This window comes from Panthera uncia, chromosome B4 (genome assembly GCF_023721935.1).
Source record: "Panthera uncia isolate 11264 chromosome B4, Puncia_PCG_1.0, whole genome shotgun sequence".
Taxonomy (NCBI): Eukaryota; Metazoa; Chordata; class Mammalia; order Carnivora; family Felidae; genus Panthera; species Panthera uncia.
Genome location: NC_064809.1, coordinates 129,747,577 through 129,766,444, shown reverse-complemented (window position 1 = coordinate 129,766,444; position 18,868 = coordinate 129,747,577). Strand labels below are relative to the sequence as shown.

General features: G+C 42.2%; 1 protein-coding gene across 4 annotated transcripts in view; it reads left to right on the top strand.

Annotated features, from left to right (window-relative positions):
• Positions 1 to 18,868, top strand: part of ENTHD1 (ENTH domain containing 1) — a 115,936-nt gene that overhangs the window by 14,355 nt on the left and 82,713 nt on the right. For 3 of the 4 annotated variants that reach the window (XM_049627558.1, XM_049627556.1, XM_049627557.1), the window contains one exon: positions 10,093 to 10,335. In XM_049627558.1, the coding sequence (XP_049483515.1) occupies positions 10,093 to 10,335 (243 nt within the window). Of the gene's footprint in view, positions 1 to 10,076; positions 10,336 to 18,868 lie in introns of all 4 variants that reach the window. The other variant, XM_049627559.1, reaches the window with a different exon arrangement.

The following is an 18,868-nucleotide window of genomic DNA, read 5'->3' as shown; positions in this document are numbered from 1 at the left end:
GTCAAAGATGGTACAAGAAACGTATACCTTATAGTCTGGTGGCAATCGTGGCTTAAAAAAAATCCTTCACGCAAATCTAATTTTATGGTCTCGGGCAACTGGCTAGACACAGTTGGCGTGATCGGGCCAGTTTCTTTTCTCTTAGATTTAGGGCCCATTGCAAGGTAGGCTCAAACTCATCGGGAAGGGGGCCATGTTCCTGCAGGAGATTCAGGGTCTCCAGCTGATAGTCCTGAATCTCCTTGATATTCTCAGGTAGAGTAGAACATTGTCTCCGTTGTGTGCACAACGCCTCTATACCTCTGTCATGCCTCTGTCAGAGCACATTTATATACATGCCTGTATCTCTTGCAAAACTGTGAATTTCTAAAGGGCAAGAGCAGTGTCCCTAGCCCTTAGTACATACCTGGGGGTGGGATCACTCAATAGATATTAGATGAATGGATGATTAATATCCTAGTACTTTTATACTTTTAGTGGGTTTATAGCAACTCACTTTCTTTTAGGAATATAAAAAATATAAATGTCAAAGTCAATTCCTTTAACAACAAAATTCCCATTTATTCACGATAAATTCCTTTTAAAAATAGATTTTTAATGCTAACAGTGCTTTATTGAGATATAACTTACATACCACAGTTTGTTTACCTATCTTCTGTTGATGAGCATTTGGTGTGTACATAGTCCTTGGCTATTATGAGTAAAGCTGTTACGAACATCCTTACGTAAGGTTTTTTGTGGACATACATATTCAGCTCTCTTGGGCATACACTTAAGAGTGGCATTTCTGGGTCATAGGGCAGGTGTATATTTAACCAAAGTCGTCTTCATTTTTTTTAATGTTTATTTTTGAGAGAGAGAGAGAGAGAGAAAGCACAAGCAGAGGAGAGGCAGAGGGAGAGAGAGAGGGAGACACAGAATCCCAAGCAGGCTCCAGGCTCCGAGCTGTCAGCACAGAGCCCGACGCGGGGCTTGAACCCATGAACCATTAGATTATGACCTGAGCTGAAGTCGGACGCTTAACCGACTGAGCCACCCAGGCACCCGTAGAGCATTTTCATGTATGGTATATCATGTGATCTGACAATACCTTATGAGGAATGAAGGATGTGTATTATCTCTCTGACACAGATGAGGCGCTAACGCTTAGATTGTTCTTTAGGTAAGGTTGCACATTTCATTAATGACTGAACATGATTAATAGTCTAATACTCTTTGGTCCTATTCTATTATTATGCTAGGCAGCCCCTCTTAATTGAGTTTTAAAAAATATCCTAACAGAGTTTCACTGAACTACTAGAGTGAACTTAATTCAAAGGGTCTGAAAAATACCCAATTGAATGTTTCACACCATCAAATTATTTATTTACAGAGATTATGGTATTCCTTTTATAAAACCGATATACGTTCTCAGAAACGTGTGCATTAAAGTTTATGTACTACGTTATTCTCAATTAGTTAAGTCCTGAAATTGCAGTTGATTTCATTTAAATGGGCCATTGTATATACACACACACTCATATATTTAAATTCGAGCTAGATTTCTTTTGAAAGGTACATTTTAAAAAGACAGCTTTTCAGTGTTGTTAAAAAGTTGTGTTAAGCAGTTTTACTAGAAGTAGCATGCGTTGGTGACGTTACTGCCTTTTTTGTTTTCTACTGTCATCATCAGTCACCCAACTTGGGAAATTAGACCCTTCACATTTATATCCAGCGCTGATTTTGTTCAGGCCTCAAGGACTGGCCCTTCCCAATCAGCTACCCATTTGCTCACGAAAATTAAATGTCTTGGAGTGACATTAGGAACTAATAAGCCTTGTACGCCAGAGTTAAGAGATACAAACTAAAATGTAAAAAGCAAACTCTCTGGAAGATGTAATACATTTATTTTAAACTTTTTTTTTAAATGTTTTTATTTATTTTTGAGACAGAAAGAGACGGAGCATGGGCAGGGGAGGGGCAGAGAGAGAGGGAGACGCAGAATCCGAAGCAGGCTCCAGGCTCCGCGCTGTCAGCACAGAGCCCGACGTGGGGGCTTAGGCTCATGGACTGTGAGATCATGACCTGAGCCGAAGTCAGATGCTTAACTGACTGAGCCACCCAGGCGCCCCTGTAATACATTTATTTATATTTATATTAGTTTACAAGTTATTAAAATCAGTTGTTTTTGAGGAGGTTGTTTTTTGAGTTCAGTTTCTCAGAGAAGAAAGGAGAAAGGAGAAACGCGTATTTGGGCCAGGAAGGGGTTTAGAGAAAGACGGAACATGGGCAAGTAGGAGAAAAAAGGAATGATTGGGATTTCCCTTTCAAAGTGACTGTGATAAATTAAATAGAGGCAAGATCTCTGGAAAGAGTGAGTTCAAGAGAAAGAAAATATCTGAAAACGTGGGAGAATTGATTTAGATATTGGTCAGCTGTGTCAAGGCTCCAAAAGCGGAGTCAAATCTGAGGGTATTCTTGTACAGGAGGGAGGGAACGTGGGGGCATGAGACGGGCAAATCCCAGGCAGTGTGGTGTAGTGGCTAAGCACGCGGCACGGGGGGTGCGTGATGTACCTTACAAATTCATCAGACTTGATTTTCTCCCTACAACGGTCACACAACAGGAGTCCAAATTCTCTAACCACCGAACCCACCTGATAGATGGTGGTGGGTTGATTAGCTAATGCAACGGAGTTGTGCTCATTTACAGAGAGGTGGGTTCATTAACACAAGGCCACTGACCAAATGTGATTTCCTATAACCAACATTTTTGTAGTTTTGATGAAGTCATGAATTTCTTTTAACAAACATGCAGGCTTTAGGTCATCATAAGCCTGTTCTGCTATTGTTAAATAAAAGTTATATTACTATGATGGGGCGCCTGGGTGGCTCAGTCGGTTAGGTGTCCGACTTTAGGTCAGGTCATGATCTCCCAGTTTGCAGGTTCGAGCCCCGCATCGGGATCTGTGCTGACAGCTCAGAGCCTGGAGCCTGCTTTGGATTCTGTGTCTCCCTCTCTCTCTGCCCCTCCCTGGCTTATGCTCTGTCTCTCTCTCAAAAATAAATATTAAAAAAAATATTTTTTTAACTTATATTACTGTGAGTTTAAACAAAATCTTTATACCTAAAACAGTTGAGTATTTTGGGTCACCCTTCGCTCCTTTTCAACAAATGTAGGTGTTAGTAATCATGACAGCAAGAAGCACACCTTGAATCTATTTAAACTTAAATATACCTGTCCGGCCAGTCTTCCCACGTTCCTCCTTGCTTCCTGTATGCACATGGACAGCAGAGCAGGGCAGACAAACAAAGGAGAGTAACCAGGTTAGCACTTCGGTGCTATGTCAATACAATCCTTCTCTTCTCAATCTTGTCATCAAATAAAAAAGCTTACATTTGTGCACTGAATTCAGTCAAAGAAATAAAAGTCTGCATTTTGTTATTTTTATGGAGCCAGTCTCTACCTTCCAGCTTATTATTAAGTCTATGACTTTTGGAGAGTTTTTTTACTCCCCGTAAACTTACTTGTCTCACCTGTAAAATGGGCTTCGTGCGGATGTGAGATAATGTCTGAAAGTCAGGCACATAGTAAATCGTCAGTTAATATTAGCTAATGCTGTTAGTCCTTGGCATATTTTGACTTTAGTTAATTTTGTTTCCCGCAGTGTATATTCATGTCCAAATAATGCTCAGTACAACCATCAGGAAGGGCTTTTCCGTGCCCTGTTGCCGCAGTTTCTGCCAATGCACTGTACCTTGTCCACACGTCTACTGAACACACTGCTGGAAGAGCCATCTGGGTGTCCGCCTTCACTGGACTGTGGGGTTTGGAGGACTGAGATGACCTTATTGGTATCTCTGTTTCTTCACTTGGTTTGATGCAGGTGCCGAATGAGTGCTGACTGAATGGCCAGCGGGCTATTGTAGGTCTGAAGAAGGGACTGGTAGCTTTGGAGAGTTTCTCATTATCCTAGACGGTCTTCTGTTTTTCTCCAGTGTCTCTCCATATAGGTTTGTTCTTTTTTTTTTTTTTTTTTTTATCCCGCTTGGTCTTTGGAGATCACTTTTGATGTGAGGATTCACGTCTTTTCTGTAAAATTCCTAGCTCCTTTTGCTCTGAATATTGCTTTTTTGTGATGACCTTAATTTTCTTCTTTTGGAACTTCTTCTAGGTAAATACCAGGACCTTGCAATCTGTCCTTTGTGGTTTTCGCGTAGTCCTTGTTGCAGATATGACTCCTGTAATAATCTCTCTTAATCGTATTTATTTTAAAAATCTTGGTTTAGGATTTTAAAATCCTCTGACAATATAGAATATTGATTTATAGAAGATCTTATAGAATCCTGTAGAACGTTGATTTCATTTGGAGTGAATGCATGTGTTTGTTTGTTTTTAAGTTTATTTTAAGTTTATGTTAGAGAGAGAGAGGAGGGAAGGGGGAGAGAGAGAAGGCACGAGTACGAGCAGGGGAGGGACAGAGAGGGGGAGAGAGAGAGAATCCCAAGCAGGTGCCGAGCGCCACCCAACACAGGGCTGAACTGAAATCAAATGTCAGACGCTTAACCAACTGAGCCACCCAGACACCCTGTGAATTTACGTTTTGACTGCTGCTTTTATCAGCCATCTTTCATTAAAAAAAAAAAAATCTATTTTGGAATTTTAGTTTCCTGCCTTATTTTGACCAAGAGGCTCTTCCCCCACCATTCATGTTTACCCCTTTACGTTGCTTTTTCCAGTTCTTTCCACCCAGCTCCCTCAGAGCCCCCAGCGCAGCCCTTGTAAAGGTAGCTCAGGGCTCGTGCCCTGTGACAGAACCGGGATGTCTTAGACGCAGGTGGCGGTGACTCGGTTTAGTTCCCAGTCTTGAGGCTGCACACGTGTCTTCTAGCTTCTAGACCCACAGCTACAAATAAGTGACAGCCCAGGAAACAATTAGCAGCTGGTTTTGTCCCTACTATTTCTTTTCTTCCCAGCCTTCTCTCACAAACACGGATACCTCCTAACATCAAAGAGGGAGTAAGGCCGGCTCTGGTCCCCTAACACGTGAGGAGCTGAACTCCTGGCTGCCAGATCAAGAGCCCCACAGCCTTGAGGCCTCAGCCGTGCTGACCACCCTTTCATTTCTCTTCCGTTTCTGGTTTGTGGAGGTTTCTATCTTGTTTTGGAGCCTGGCAGTGTCTGTTAGTGCTGTGTATTTGTTGCAGAGCAGAGGGGTACTTTGAAGCTTGACTTTACTGTGCCAACTTGACCGAGGGGTTTTTTAACTGGAAAATACCTTGATCAGATACACTGTTGGGGGTGCTTCTCCCGACCCCACACCCCCTCGCCCCTGGAGACACTGTGGAGCACAGATGGTGAGGGAGACTCCAGATAAGTCAATAATTCGAAACACCGTGGGCAGGAAATGAGCAGAGCCTGAACTGAGGGACACAGCGAGGGGGGGAAAGATTTAGTGGGTACCATCAGTGGACACGGGTTACTGCATCTGGGGAGGTGAATGTTCATATTTCAGGCTTAGAATGGAGATCAACTTGACTGAGAAAGGAATGGAGGAGGAAGAGTAAATTTTGATTGATTAGTGGGTCAGGTATGGAGGGAGGGGCGTTAAGATGTTTTATGACCACTGTTCCAAGCCTAGTACATGTTCTTCTAGAAGCCTGGTGCATCTCTTTGCCCGGCATCTTTGAATTTACCACATTTCCAAATCCCTTTACGTGATGTTCCTTTGTGAATTTACAGAGACTCCTCCCCTGCATCTGGAAGATGTTTCCTCAGCACGTTCACTCACTTATTTCGCAGACACTTCTGAAGTATCTTAACAAACAGGTATAGCTCTGGCCTTCATGGACGTTATGCTTTAGTGGAGGAAAAAGACATTCAGCAAATAGATAGGCAATTGCAAACCGTGCAAGTGTTGTTAAGAGACAAGCGTAGATGCCGTGAGAGTTGCGTGGAAACCCGGCTCGACCACGTGTGTGTAGGGTGAGCCTGGAGGGACTTGCTCTCTCTCAGGAGAAGGCTTCCTGAAGAAGGGAAATCAGAGCGGTTCCCTCCGCCTGAATGTCCGCACAGCTGGCTTTCCCTTGCTGTTCAAGGCTCAGATGATACGTTATGTCCCCAGTACGACTTTCCTTCCCTTCACCACGGCTTGATGTTCAGCACCTCACTGTTCTTTATTTCCTGTAGAGCTTTTATTTTTATCGGAAATTATCTCGTGTGGGGATCTTGTCTCTTTTGTCCTCACTTGTGCTTCTAGACAATTCCTGAAACTGAAATGTTCAAGAAATGATTAAATACTGCATAAGTGAATAAGCGAATATCCTTGGATGTTGGTCTGTCCCTTAGTCGCTCTAGTGATTTGTATGTCCTTGGCCTCGGCCTCGAGTTTGGGAAGCCTCCGCAAGTTGGCTTTCTGTTCGTTCATTCTTCTGTCCTGTTGACTCTCCCCTCGTTCCACCATGCCTTTCTGATGGGGGGTTGCCAGTGGTAGCATCCCACCCTCTGGCCAAGGTAACGGGCATGTGACTTTCAGGCTGGGCCGAGCAGCGTCATTCTCCTGGATTTTTCCAATTTGAATGAAGGAAGAGGGAGGCCTCTCAGGTGGCACAGTGTGAGGCGTGAATCCAGAGCTATCTGTGCCTATGTCCACATTCAGGTGGAGGAAGCCAGTCTGCAAGAGGAGAAAATGAAGGCATTACACACAGAGAAGAAAGGATGGGAGACGGAAAAAGTGTGCTGGTACTTTTCCAGTCTCTGCCTCTCCTGTGCCTGAGGCCCAGTCACAACCCCTGCTTTTCCCATGGCCGGTTCAACTTGAGTTTCTGTCGCTTATCACCCAAAGATGCCTATTAAAACGGAACGTAGCTTCATTTTTGCTTTACCCTTCACCTCTTCTAACAAGCTTTACATCTTGACGTATCCTTCGGTATCAATCTGTTTCATATTTCTCTTTTCAGAGACTCCATGTTTTCTCCCTCCCTTTGTCTGTCTCTGTCCCTCACCCTCCCAACTTCTCCCCCCTTCTTTGTCTTTCTCTCTTTCAGACCCAGAGCAGGGGCTGCCTACGTTTGTTCTATTCCAGTACAATTCTGTTTTAGTACTATGTTCTCCCTTTCCTTTCAGAAACACATTGCTTAGCGGTGAGTAGATGCCATCCTGTTATTACCATTGTTATTAGTTAATTCACCCTTGAAGCCGGTTTATTGGGTTCTTGGATTTTTTCACTTTCAACTTTAACGCTTGAGAACAGCCGGGTTTCTACCCTCCAGCATCTCAAGGATGGGTGTGGGCAGGTAGCCAGGCCCGTGGGCGGCCTTGAGTGAGAGGTGGAGTACTGTGGCTTGACCTTCCCAGTGCCGTAGACTGCTACCTCAGGGAGGAGCCGTGATATTTCGGGGAGAAGTGCTTCGTCATCGTGGCTGGCTTTCTGCTTCACGGATCTGCTCGGACCTTTGAACTTTTGCAGCTGCTTTTAAGTCCCGCCAATTCACGCAGCCTCCAAGTCAAATAATCGCCGTCTGTCCCGTAACTTCTAGTTCTGCCCTTTTCTAGTTAGGGGTGTCGCAAAAAACTATTTCAGGCCAAGCAACTTTCTCAGGCAGCTACACTGTAAGTCGGCGCTCAGTGTCTATCATCCTTCTGGTTCCATTTGCACTGTAGAAAGGAGAATATTGAGACTTTTCGGAATTTGCTCCTTTATCGATTCATTTACTCAGTAGCTATTTATTGAGTAGCTGTTATGTGCCAATCATTCTTCCAGCCACTGGAGATACCGTGTGAATGAGGTTCTCTGCCCTCATGGAGCTTGTATTCTAGGTAAGGAAACGAACAGTAAACAAGTAAACGTGTGTGTGTGTGTGTGTGTGTGTGTGTGTGTGCAAACCTGTGTATACCAATAGCAGGTGGTGATAAAACAGGTAAGGGAATAGAGAGTGATGGGGATGGGACTATTTTAGAGAGGGTGGGAAGAAGGAAGGCTTCTATGAGGAGGTGACATTTGAGTAGAGACTTGAACGAATTGGGGACCTATCCATGCAGAGTCCCTGGCAGAAGCGACAGCTAGCCCAGGGCTTGAAGGAGATAAAGAGCCTGGTGTAATTGAAGAATAAGGCAGTCGGGGTCGCTAGGGTAGAGGGAGAGAGGGGAGGCGGAAGGAGATGAGTTTGTGAAGGTTTTCACCCCTTCCTCCAAACAGAGCTGTGGCAGTTTTCCAGGGGAAAGTAGTGTCTGGCATGTCGCCTGTCCCCAGAGGGTGACAGTCACAGCAGGCTTCTGTCGTGCGACACAGAGTGGTAGCATAAAACACCGTGAGATTTTTTTTTGTTGTTTATGGGCTACACATTAATCATAGGAAATTAAGGGTATTGAGAACGATATGGTTCGCAGCAGTTACAAAAGAAGTTTGGAAGGAAGAGGTGACTAAGAAGTGAGATTAAGAGTAGATAAAATAGGGGCGCCTGGGTGGCTCGGTCGGTTAAGCGTCCGACTTCAGCTCAGGTCATGATCTCGCCGTCCGTGGGTTTGAGCCCTGCGTCGGGCTCTGGGCTGACAGCTCAGAGCCTGGAGCCTGCTTCGGATTCTGTGTCTCCCTCTCTCTCTGACCCTCCCCCATTCATGCTCTGTCTCTCTCTGTCTCAAAAATAAATAAACATTAAAAAAAATTTTTTTTAAAAAGGTAGATAAAACAATCTTGGAAAAGATGGCAACTTGAGCAAAGGTTTCCAACACTGTCCTTAGCAGTGCTTAATGAAACGACTGGCCCAGAACGTGTTGACCTCTTTCGTCTGCATACACCATGCAGCTGACCATTTCTCATTATTCCTACTACTAGTAAATTATAATTGGATACATTACCACTTTAATTCATCACACTTGGAGCCCAAAATGAACATAGTAGTGGCTCTTTAGGGACTTTTCAGTTTACTTCTGGAAGAAGGCTTGGGAAGACAGGAGATAATACGAGTTTGTCTCAAGATGTGGAAAGGTAAGTGATTTTCCTTGATCATTTCTCCTGGGAGGGAGTTGAGAATTGTAGTAATGATACTATATATTTGAGCAGGTATACTTTTGTATCTGTGAGTTACACTGAATACATCTGCTTCTCCTGGTTTTCACATAGAAACCTGAAGCCCAGACAGACGACCTAACTGAGAGTCACACAGATGGTTAAGGACAGCGTCTTGGTTAGGATTCTGATCTTAGACTATTCGTCTGGTACTCTATTAATGGCATCGAGTTGTTTTGATAGGATGTTATGTCAAAGAAAATCTAATTGCCCTCCCTACTCTTCTCCCGCCCCGATTGTACCCCTTTAACAATGTTGTGGGTACACAGCTGGCTGTCTGCCTGCCCATCCATCATCCATCCAGCCATCCATCTATTTCTCTACTTCTCTCTACTGGATACATACATAATGCTTGATTTTCCCCTGTGCTTTCCAGATTTGAATCATACCATGCATATAACTTTAAATCTTTAGCTATATGTCATGGTCACACATCCAGGTCAGTAAATCTAGGTCTAATTCATTCCTCCTCTTTTACACCTATATAATTTGATTACAGAGTATGTATTGCTTTTAAAAAGAAAGAGCATATTTAAAGTGCAAAATGTCGGGGAGCGGGGTGCCTGGGTGACTCAGTCAGTTGGGCGTCTGACTTCGGCTCAGGTCATGATCTCACGGCTCGTGAGTTCAAGTGCCACGTGGGCTCTGTGCCGACAGCTCAGAGCCTGGAGCCTGCTTCGGATTCTGTGTCTCCCTCTCTCTGTGCCCCTCCCCCGCTCCCACGAGCTCACTCTCTCTCTCTCTCTCTTTCTCTCTCTCTCTCTCTCTCTCAAAAATGAATAAATATCAAAAAAATCAAGTGCAGAATTTCATGTCAATATGGTGATACGATTTAATCATATACTCGCTCACTTCCTAAAGTATCAGAAAAGGGCACTTACTGACAATTCCCACGGGACTTAGGTTTCCTTGTACGTTTGCTCCAGATTTTTTTTCACTTTGCTTAACGTTGCTTACATTCTCCCCCCGAATTTTCTGTAGAATAAAAAGTCCTCGCCGCCCTAAGGCGTATTTTCTCACCGACGCAAAGCCAACGTGTTTTTCAGGCTATCATATCCGGGAAAAGTCTAAGCAAGTCATGACACTGCTGGTGGATGAAGAGCTGCTGCACAGAGAGAGGGAAGCAGCGTGTCGGACGAGGCAGCGAACCTCCCACTCCATGACATTTCCTAAAAGATTACCTGGTATGGCTAACACCCCAGCAGTATGTGCCTCTGCCCACACACCAGAAATCCCTGCCTCGGAGAGGAAACGTAAGCTGCTTAAGGTTGCAAGGCAACGTAACACAAGTACGTATAACGAACGTTGGCCCCGAATGTAGTAGGTATCATTTAAGAGCAATGAGAAAATAGAAAACGTTGGGGTTTGGTTCTGAGGTATTAATACAATATAAGTGCCACCATTACCGCATTAGGCGTCATGCTGTACGAAACAAAGACGAAGAATAATACTCAGTGGAAAAATGTGTGACCATTTTCTGAATGCAATGATCTGGGATTCACATAAAATGGGATTTTGGGGCTTGAAGGGTATTCAGGTAGTGACTTACTTATTTGGCATCATGATTCACTTTAAGATTTTGATCATCACTGAAACGGGAGACTCAGGGTCTGGGTGTCTGTGCATTTTGTGCTGTTTGCTCCTACCGGTCGAGAAACTGACATTTTCTTCAATGTGCCTCGGAATCCTGAAAGTGCTCTAAAACTATCATGAGACAGTACCTTGTATTATATAACCCCTTCCTTGGCCTAAAATTTTAAATATGAACCAAACTTTTTAAAAAAGATTTCTTTCAGGGGCATTTGGGTGGCTCCGTTGGTTAAGCGTCCGACGTTGGCTCAGGTCATGACCTCATGGTTTGCAAGCCTGAGCCCCACATCGGGCTGTGTACCATCAGCACAGAGCCCGCTTCAGATCCTCTGTCCCCCTCTCTCTGCCCCTCCCCAATTCCCTTGCTCTCTCGCAAAAATAGAAAATAAACAGGGGCGGGGCGCCTGGGTGGCTCAGTCAGTTAAGCATCCGACTTCGGCTCAGGTCATGATCTCGCGGTCCGTGAGTTCGAGCCCCGTGTCGGGCTCTGGGCTGATGGCTCAGAGCCTGGAGCCTGCTTCCGATTCTGTGTCTCCCTCTCTCTCTGCCCCTCCCCCGTTCATGCTCTGTCTCTCTCTGTCTCAAAAATAAATAAACGTTAAAAAAAAAAAAAAAAAAAGAAACAGGGGCACCTGGGTGGCTCAGTCGGTTAAGCGTCCGACTTCGGCTCGGGTTATGATCTCACACTCCTTGAGTTTGAGCCCTGCATCGGGCTCTGTGCTGACAGCTCAGAGCCTGGAGCCTGCCTCGGATTCTGTGCCTCCTTCTATCTCTGCCCCTCCCCCACTTGTGCTCTGTCTCTCTCTGTCCCTCAAAAATAAATAAATGTAAAAAAAAAAATTTTTAAATAAAAGAAACATTAAAAAAAGGGATTTCTTTGTGATGTTATGATAGAAATCAGCAGGAAGATGCAATGATCTTTTCTACTAAATTTACTAAAATGTAACGGAATATCATTGTGTTTGATCTTCTGTGGTACAAACCCCGCTGCTAAGTTTTGTATAAGGAATGGACAGTTTGAGGAAGCAAAAGCATTAAAGAAATGTGACTCGAAGCATTTTCCTTTGAAAGGGATGAAACTTTGTGAGGGATGTAGCAGGAGTAAAATAGAATTAAAAGTATTTTCAGAGGCTTGCCTCCTGGCTTTATCATGTAACTTGATTAAGCAAGATCCTGAAAGAACTTCAGGTGTTCAGGATGAACAGATGTTTCAAATGTCAGTTACGTATGGAAATTAAAAGTGTGAATAATAATACCAACACAGACTAATCCTGCTAAAAATCACGAAAGTACTTCTCCGACTCGGTCAGGAGTTCTCGAATGTTCACTCAGTTTGTATTTGTGTGGCCTGGAGATGTGGAAAGGCAAGAAAGGATAGTAAATGCCATCCACATGCTTCTAAACATAGTGGAATCTCTTTCTTTAGGTTAGCCGTTCCTTTGAAATAAACCTCTAGGAGAGATAGAGACCCATTCTTCAATTTTCTCATGGAAGCCTTCAACTCAAACTAATACGACAAAGGAGTAACAGAATAAAACAGCCAATTATAACTCACCCAGAGTCTTCACCCCTTTTGCTATTTCTGTAACCTTTCTTGGTCTTCCTGCCTCCATTGCTTTTCTCACTTCCTTTCTCTTTTTTTTTTTTTTTTAAGTTTATTTATTTATTTTGAGAGAGAGAGAGAGAGAGAGAGCGCAAGTGTGTGATCAGGGTAGGAGCAGAGAGAGAGGGGGAAAGAGAGAATTCTAAGCAGGCTCCGTGCTGTCAGCACAGAGACCAATGTGGGGCTCGATCCCATGAACCGTGAGATCATGACCTGAGCCGAAACCAAGAGTCAGATGTTGAAAGTACTGAGCCACCCAGGAACCCCCCCCCCCTTTCTCTTTCATTATAAACTTACTTCAAATAATTTGAACATTTGAAATTTGAAATTTGGCTATCAAGTGGAAATTTGGAGCTATAGCAGTGAATAAAACATAGTCCCTTTCATCATGGAGCAAATATTTTGGTGACAGAGACAGATACTAACCACATATAAACGAAATAGATATAAAATATTACATTCGTGACAAGTCCTGTAAAGAAAAGGAAGGCAGTGTCAGGGGACAGAGAGCGATAAAGATGACTTTCTTTAGGTCAATGAGTAAGGGAAGGCCTTTTGGAGGAGGTGAGTATATAAACAGAGACTCAAATGAAGAAGGAAACAATCCACGTGTATCTGGGGGGTTCCAGGCAAAGGGAACAGCAGGTGCAAACAGTTCTGAAACTGGAATAAGTTTGGCATACTTGACTGAAGCTTAGGAAGTGAGTCTTTCAACTGCTACAGAAGTAGCTGAACTCTGAGCCATTTTTATGATTCATCCAAGGAAATCAAGTATTATTGCATTATCGTCACTGCTTTTTTTCCTAACCCCAAATGATATTTTATAGCTTTCTGACCCATCTTATTCACTAAACTGAGTTCAGAATGCCTTTTGACTACTTTTAAATAGTCTATCTACCTTTAAATGAAGTTTTGCTACAGTTAATTTTTTTTTTTTTTTTTTTATCACAAGCATGTGTTGAGTATTTACTGTGTGCCAGACACTGTTCTAGGCCTGGGAAGCAAAGTGAATGTATTTCTGCTGTCTTGGGGGTTAAATCGAGTGAGGACTTTCAGTCTGTTTTAAAAAAAAATGTTCCAAAGAGTTTTAGTGATGATGGCATCATTGAAATGAATTTGTAGTGAGAGTACTATTTCAAGTGAGTAGTGAATGTTTGGATGTAAAAATGTGGTAAATGTATTAAAAATCTGTTAAATTATCTAAAAATTTCATTTATCCATCACTATGCATGTATACACATATACATACGGGATATGTAGATGTGTGTGTTTGTGTTCACAAATAGTAATTGGATTAAATAAGCTTAGCAATACTAGCCGTTTCCATGTAGGCATTTGAATCTGAAGCTGTATTTTAAAGGAGGAAAGGAAACTGACAATTTGGTGTGTGTGGGTGGGGGAGGGAGGTAGGAAAATAAATTGGAGGGGCATTTTTAGTGGGACAGAAGACGTAGCAAATGAAGACTTGGAGATAGGTGGATCTCTCAGAATTAGGTATTCCCATAAGTGATAGTCGAAGAGGCCACAAAAATGTTAATGGCTTGAACATAAAAGGATTTTTTTTCCTTTCTTCTAAAAAGAACCAACAACTAGATATTCTAGGACTGATATGGCTCTTCATGATGTCGGGGACCCAGGGCTCTTTCTGTCTCACTGCTCCATCAAACTCAGCATGAACTTCCACTTCCTGATCCAAGATAGCTGCTGGAGCACCAGCCATCACATCTGCATTCTAGCCAGTAGGAAGGAGGAGAGATGGAAAATATGAATACTCCTTCCCTTTAAGGACACTTCTTGAAGTTGCTCATAACCTTTTTGGCTTACATGTTGTTTAGCATTTAGTCAAATGGACACTGCTAGGTGCAAGAGAGGCTGAAAAATGTAGTCTTTATACGGGACAGCTATGTGCTCCAAAGAAAGATAGAGAAGCTGTGGTTAAGGAAGAAGGAAAGAATAAATACAGGGAAGAGTAAGTAGTTCCCTACTGTAGTGACAAAGAATACAAACAAGAAACGAATTAATCATGTTAATACATAGTTGTCAGACTAAATGGAATTGAGACCATAAATTTGAATATGTAGAAAAATGCGGACAGATCACTGAATATACTCAGCACCGTTCGTAAAGGACGTAATGAGCAGTATTTGGAAATTTCGATTTGATGTGACTAGGAACCATTGTAGGCCTTGAAGAACAGAAGGGATGTTTAGCTTAGTCACAGAACTTAGCTTTCTTATTACTGAAAACAGCTGTTTGTGGCAGATAATTCTTATTGCTTTGTGTAGAAATGAAGGCGATACGAATTGAAGGGAAGCTCTGTAAGAGACAGTTGTTTTAATCCAGCATCCTGCTCTCGGGTTATTGAAATGAAGGAAAGGTAATGTTTCAAGATAGAATAGAGAGAGGAAATGGGGTAAGTAGGTGATGTATTGGAGAAGAAAGAGAGAAATTGAAAACGACTAACATTTAAGCTAGAGAGGCAAGTGATGGTATCACACAGGGAAATTTCCATCAGGATGTATTTAAAGATGTTTCCAAATTATTTAGTTCCATTGAAATGTGAAATTGAATGCATTGCTAGAAATCTGATTCCCAGGCTTTAGGATCTAGAGCCGAAACAGCTGTGCCGAGCTTCTTTGCGGTAAATTAGCAAGGGAGAAAAGGTACTTTGGAGAAGGTGTTAAACACACATTACTACTTCTACTCCTTTTTCTTCTCTTCCTAGATGTTTCCCCCAAGTTTTAATTGTGGTAGATAGCTTGGATAGTCTTTGTTTAGGTGATTTTGTTGTTTGGAGGAAGAGACGAACTGAACGATAATTGTTGCCTGATAGCAAGACCGAAAACTGTATATGCACCGTTATAACTCAGCTTCTCTGAACTGTAAGCCCCAGGGTTACGTCCTTTCCTTAGAGGTGATAATTTAAAAAGCTGTCGCCAGAGGTGTTGCTTACAACCAGACCAGCGAAGCATTCCCTGTGTTGGTCATCCGATCGATCCTCCATAAAGAGCTCTTTAGTGGTATTATCCTTTGCGATGGAACTTGTATCAGAGAAGGATTACTCTGGTCTATGTTAAATGTAATAGCCCTCTACGTCACGGAAATATTGCCCGAAAAATCATTTATGTTTCCTGTTGGACCGAAAGCAAAACTTCAAAATACTTGCCATGCTTTTCTAAGCAAAAACACCAGTGTTAGTGTTGCTTCCTGCAGTGAACTTTGTACTAACGGAGTTGACCTGGAGTCACGCTCGGTTGCCTTGTCACATACAGTCTAGACGGCAGGGCTTATGGTACAAATGGGAGTTCCTACTAAATCATCTGCATTGATGAATGTCAAACAGCGATTTTTTTTGTAACTTAAACAAATGTACAAAAAAGAAAATAACAGCAACTTATATCTCTGTCACCCTAAACCAACCACCACTGATATCTTAGAATATTTACTTCCAGTCTGGTTACTTTTCTTCTTTTGTTTTTGTTTCAGAAAAATCACTCTATTCTTGTAAAAACAATACAAACTCGAAAGTACTGAAGAATCAATCACTTCCAATCCCCTCCCTCCTAGCAAAATGAAGTTTTGCTACAGTTAATTTTTTTTTTTTTTTATATCACAAGCATGTGTTGAGTGTTTGCTGTGTGCCAGACACTGTTCTAGGCCTGGGAAGCAAAGTGAATGTATTTCTGCTGTCTTCGGGGTTATATCGAGTGAGGACTTTCAGTCTGTTTTAAAAAAAACATATAACTCGTATCAGATGAACATAAATTCTAGGCATTTTTCTGTGCATATACACATTTAGAAAATGGATAACTAGAGAGAAATTTTTTTTTAATTTTTTTATTTAAAAAAAATTTTTTTTTAACGTTTATTTATTTTTGAGACAGAGAGAGACAGAGCATGAACGGGGGAGGGTCAGAGAGAGAGAGGGAGACACAGAATCTGAAACAGGCTCCAGGCTCTGAGCCATCAGCCCAGAGCCCGACGCGGGGCTTGAACTCACGGACCGTGAGATCGTGACCTGAGCCGAAGTCGGACGCTCAACCGACTGAGCCGCCCAGGCGCCCCGAAATTATTTTTATAAAAGTGGAATTGTACTAGATGCAATTGTTCTTGCTGAAAAATATTTTAGGCCTACTCCTGGCGGTTAGACTTGCCAGGGGCTCCTAGAAACCCGTTTATTGCACAATAACCAAAGACCCTAAATGACAAACCACCGAGACATTTCTGGCCTCACTAGAGGTATGGGAAGTCTCCAAAGACCTTGCCTTCCATAAATTTAAATTAATTAATTACTTAAATAAACAAAATAAGAGCAGGACATGTGAGCTGGGGTCAGAGTGACTTGGAGCTGGTGCCTGTAGGACACTGGAGGTGTCTGCAGGGGTAGAGGTGTTTAAGGGCACTTGTCAATGGTTTTTTTAAAAAACGGTCTTGGGCCTCACTTGAGCATTGTGAAGGAAAGACCCTCGAGAGGGCACTGAAGTGATTCAAGGCAATTTTCTTTGGAAGAATAAAGCTCATTTCATGAGTTAGTCCCACAGGATTCCCACCAATTAAGATCAGACAGTGAGCTCACAATCTGTGTCACCAATCCAGGAAAGAAAAGAGTAGCCTATTTAGTCCCCCAAATATTGTAGGTAGTAGAAAGGTCAGATACACGATGTAGAATAGCTATGTATTTAAGTATTTAGATAAGGAAAGAATACAATCATGCTGTTGTTTTGGGGAGCCTGTGCACGTGTAGGGGAAAGGCATATGGAAAATCTCTGTATTTCCCTCTCAATTTTGTTGTAAACCTAAAACTGCCCTGAAAAATGAAGTCTTAAAAAAAAAAGACATACACACAAGCACAAGTGTCAAAACTGGATTTATCCTTCTCTAAATTAATCTAATTATTCAAATGTCAGTTGTATCTGCAATAGCCTGGCTCCTTGGGCCAAACCAAACTCTAAAAATTAGAACTATTTTACTTCAAAAAAAAAAAAAAGATTATTAGGAATGAATGTAGGAATTTGAAACATGGAAACTTACAAAAATGAGAAAAACCACTGAAATCAAAATTTTAATTTAGTGAACTGGAAGCGATGTCCAAAGGAAAACACTGAAACAGCGTTAAGACATAGAGGACACATCTGCAGGGGAATGACAGTTACCACGCCAGTCACCTCTCCTCTTCAGCTACAGCAGAGGCGAGATGACAGTGATACAGCGTTTTCAAAGTGCTGAGAGAAAATAACAGCCTATAATTATGTACCCAGCAAAACTGTCATTCAAAGATAAGGGTGAAATAGTCACTTACAGGTAAATAAAAAACCTGGAGCTTACCACCACGGGACCTTTGTGAAAGTATATACTTCAAAAAGAAGGAAAATTATTCCAGGGGCACCTGGGTGGCTCAGTCGGTGAAGCGTCCGACTTCAGCTCGGGTCATGATCTCACGGTTCGCGAGTTTGAGCCCCGCGTCGGGCTCTGTGCTGACGGCTCAGAGCCTGGAGCCTGCTTTGGATGCTGTCTCCATCTCTCTCTGCCCCCTCCTCCATTCGCACTCTGTCTCTCTCTCTCTGTCTCTTAAAAATAAATAAAACCTTTAAAAACAAATTTAAAAAAAAAGGAAAATTATTCCAGAAGAATGGTTGGAAATGCAAGAGGGAGTGATTAACAAATAATAAGTATGTATATGAAATAAAATGAACACTTTCTGTGTAAAATAGTAATGTGTAACTTTTGAGTTTTAGAAGCAGACAACTAAGGGCGCCTGGGTGGCTCAGTCGGTTAAGTGTCTGGGGCCTGCCTCAGATTCTGTGTCTCCCTCTCTCTCTGCCCCTCCCCCACTCACGCTCTGCCTTTCTCTCTCTCTCAAAAATAATAAGCATTTAAAAAATTAAAAAAAAAATAAAAACAACTAGAATAGTGGGTAGCCATGGTATGTAAGTTGGAAGTGAATCTATAGAATTAACTGTTCTCAGATCTTGCATTTTTTTGTGAGAGAACGGTAAGGATATTATTTGACTCTCAACTTTTAAAGGTAAATGTGCATGATAAACTTGAAAGGATTAACACCAAAAGGAGAGAAGTAGAATGCATACATCCCAAAGTAGGGACAAAAATAGAATGAGAAAAAAAAAATAAAATTTTATAAAGGGCAAGAAGCATAGATAAAGTGGGGTTGATGGAAATAACAAAGGTAAAATGATAGAAATAAGTCCAGATATATTAATAATCACGATAAATATAAATGGACTAAGCTCATCTGTTAAAAGGCAGAGATTATCAAATTGGGACAAAAGAAGTCCGGATATACGCTTCACACAAAAGTCCACATAATGGTTAAAAGCAAATGGGCGACTCAGTTGGTTGAGCTTCTGACTCTTGATTTCAATGCAGGTCATGATTCCGGGGTTGTGGGATCAAGTCCTGCATTAGAGCCTGCTTGGGAATTCTCTCTTTCCCTCTGCCCCTCTTCCTGGCTTGCTCCCTCTCTGTCTAAAAAATAAAAAAGAAATTAAGTAAGTAAGTAAATAAATAAATGCACATGGGTAGGAAAAGATGAATCAGGCCTATACTAATTTTATAAAGCTGGTATAGCTATATTAGTATCTGACAAAATAGAATTTAAAGCCTAAAGCGTT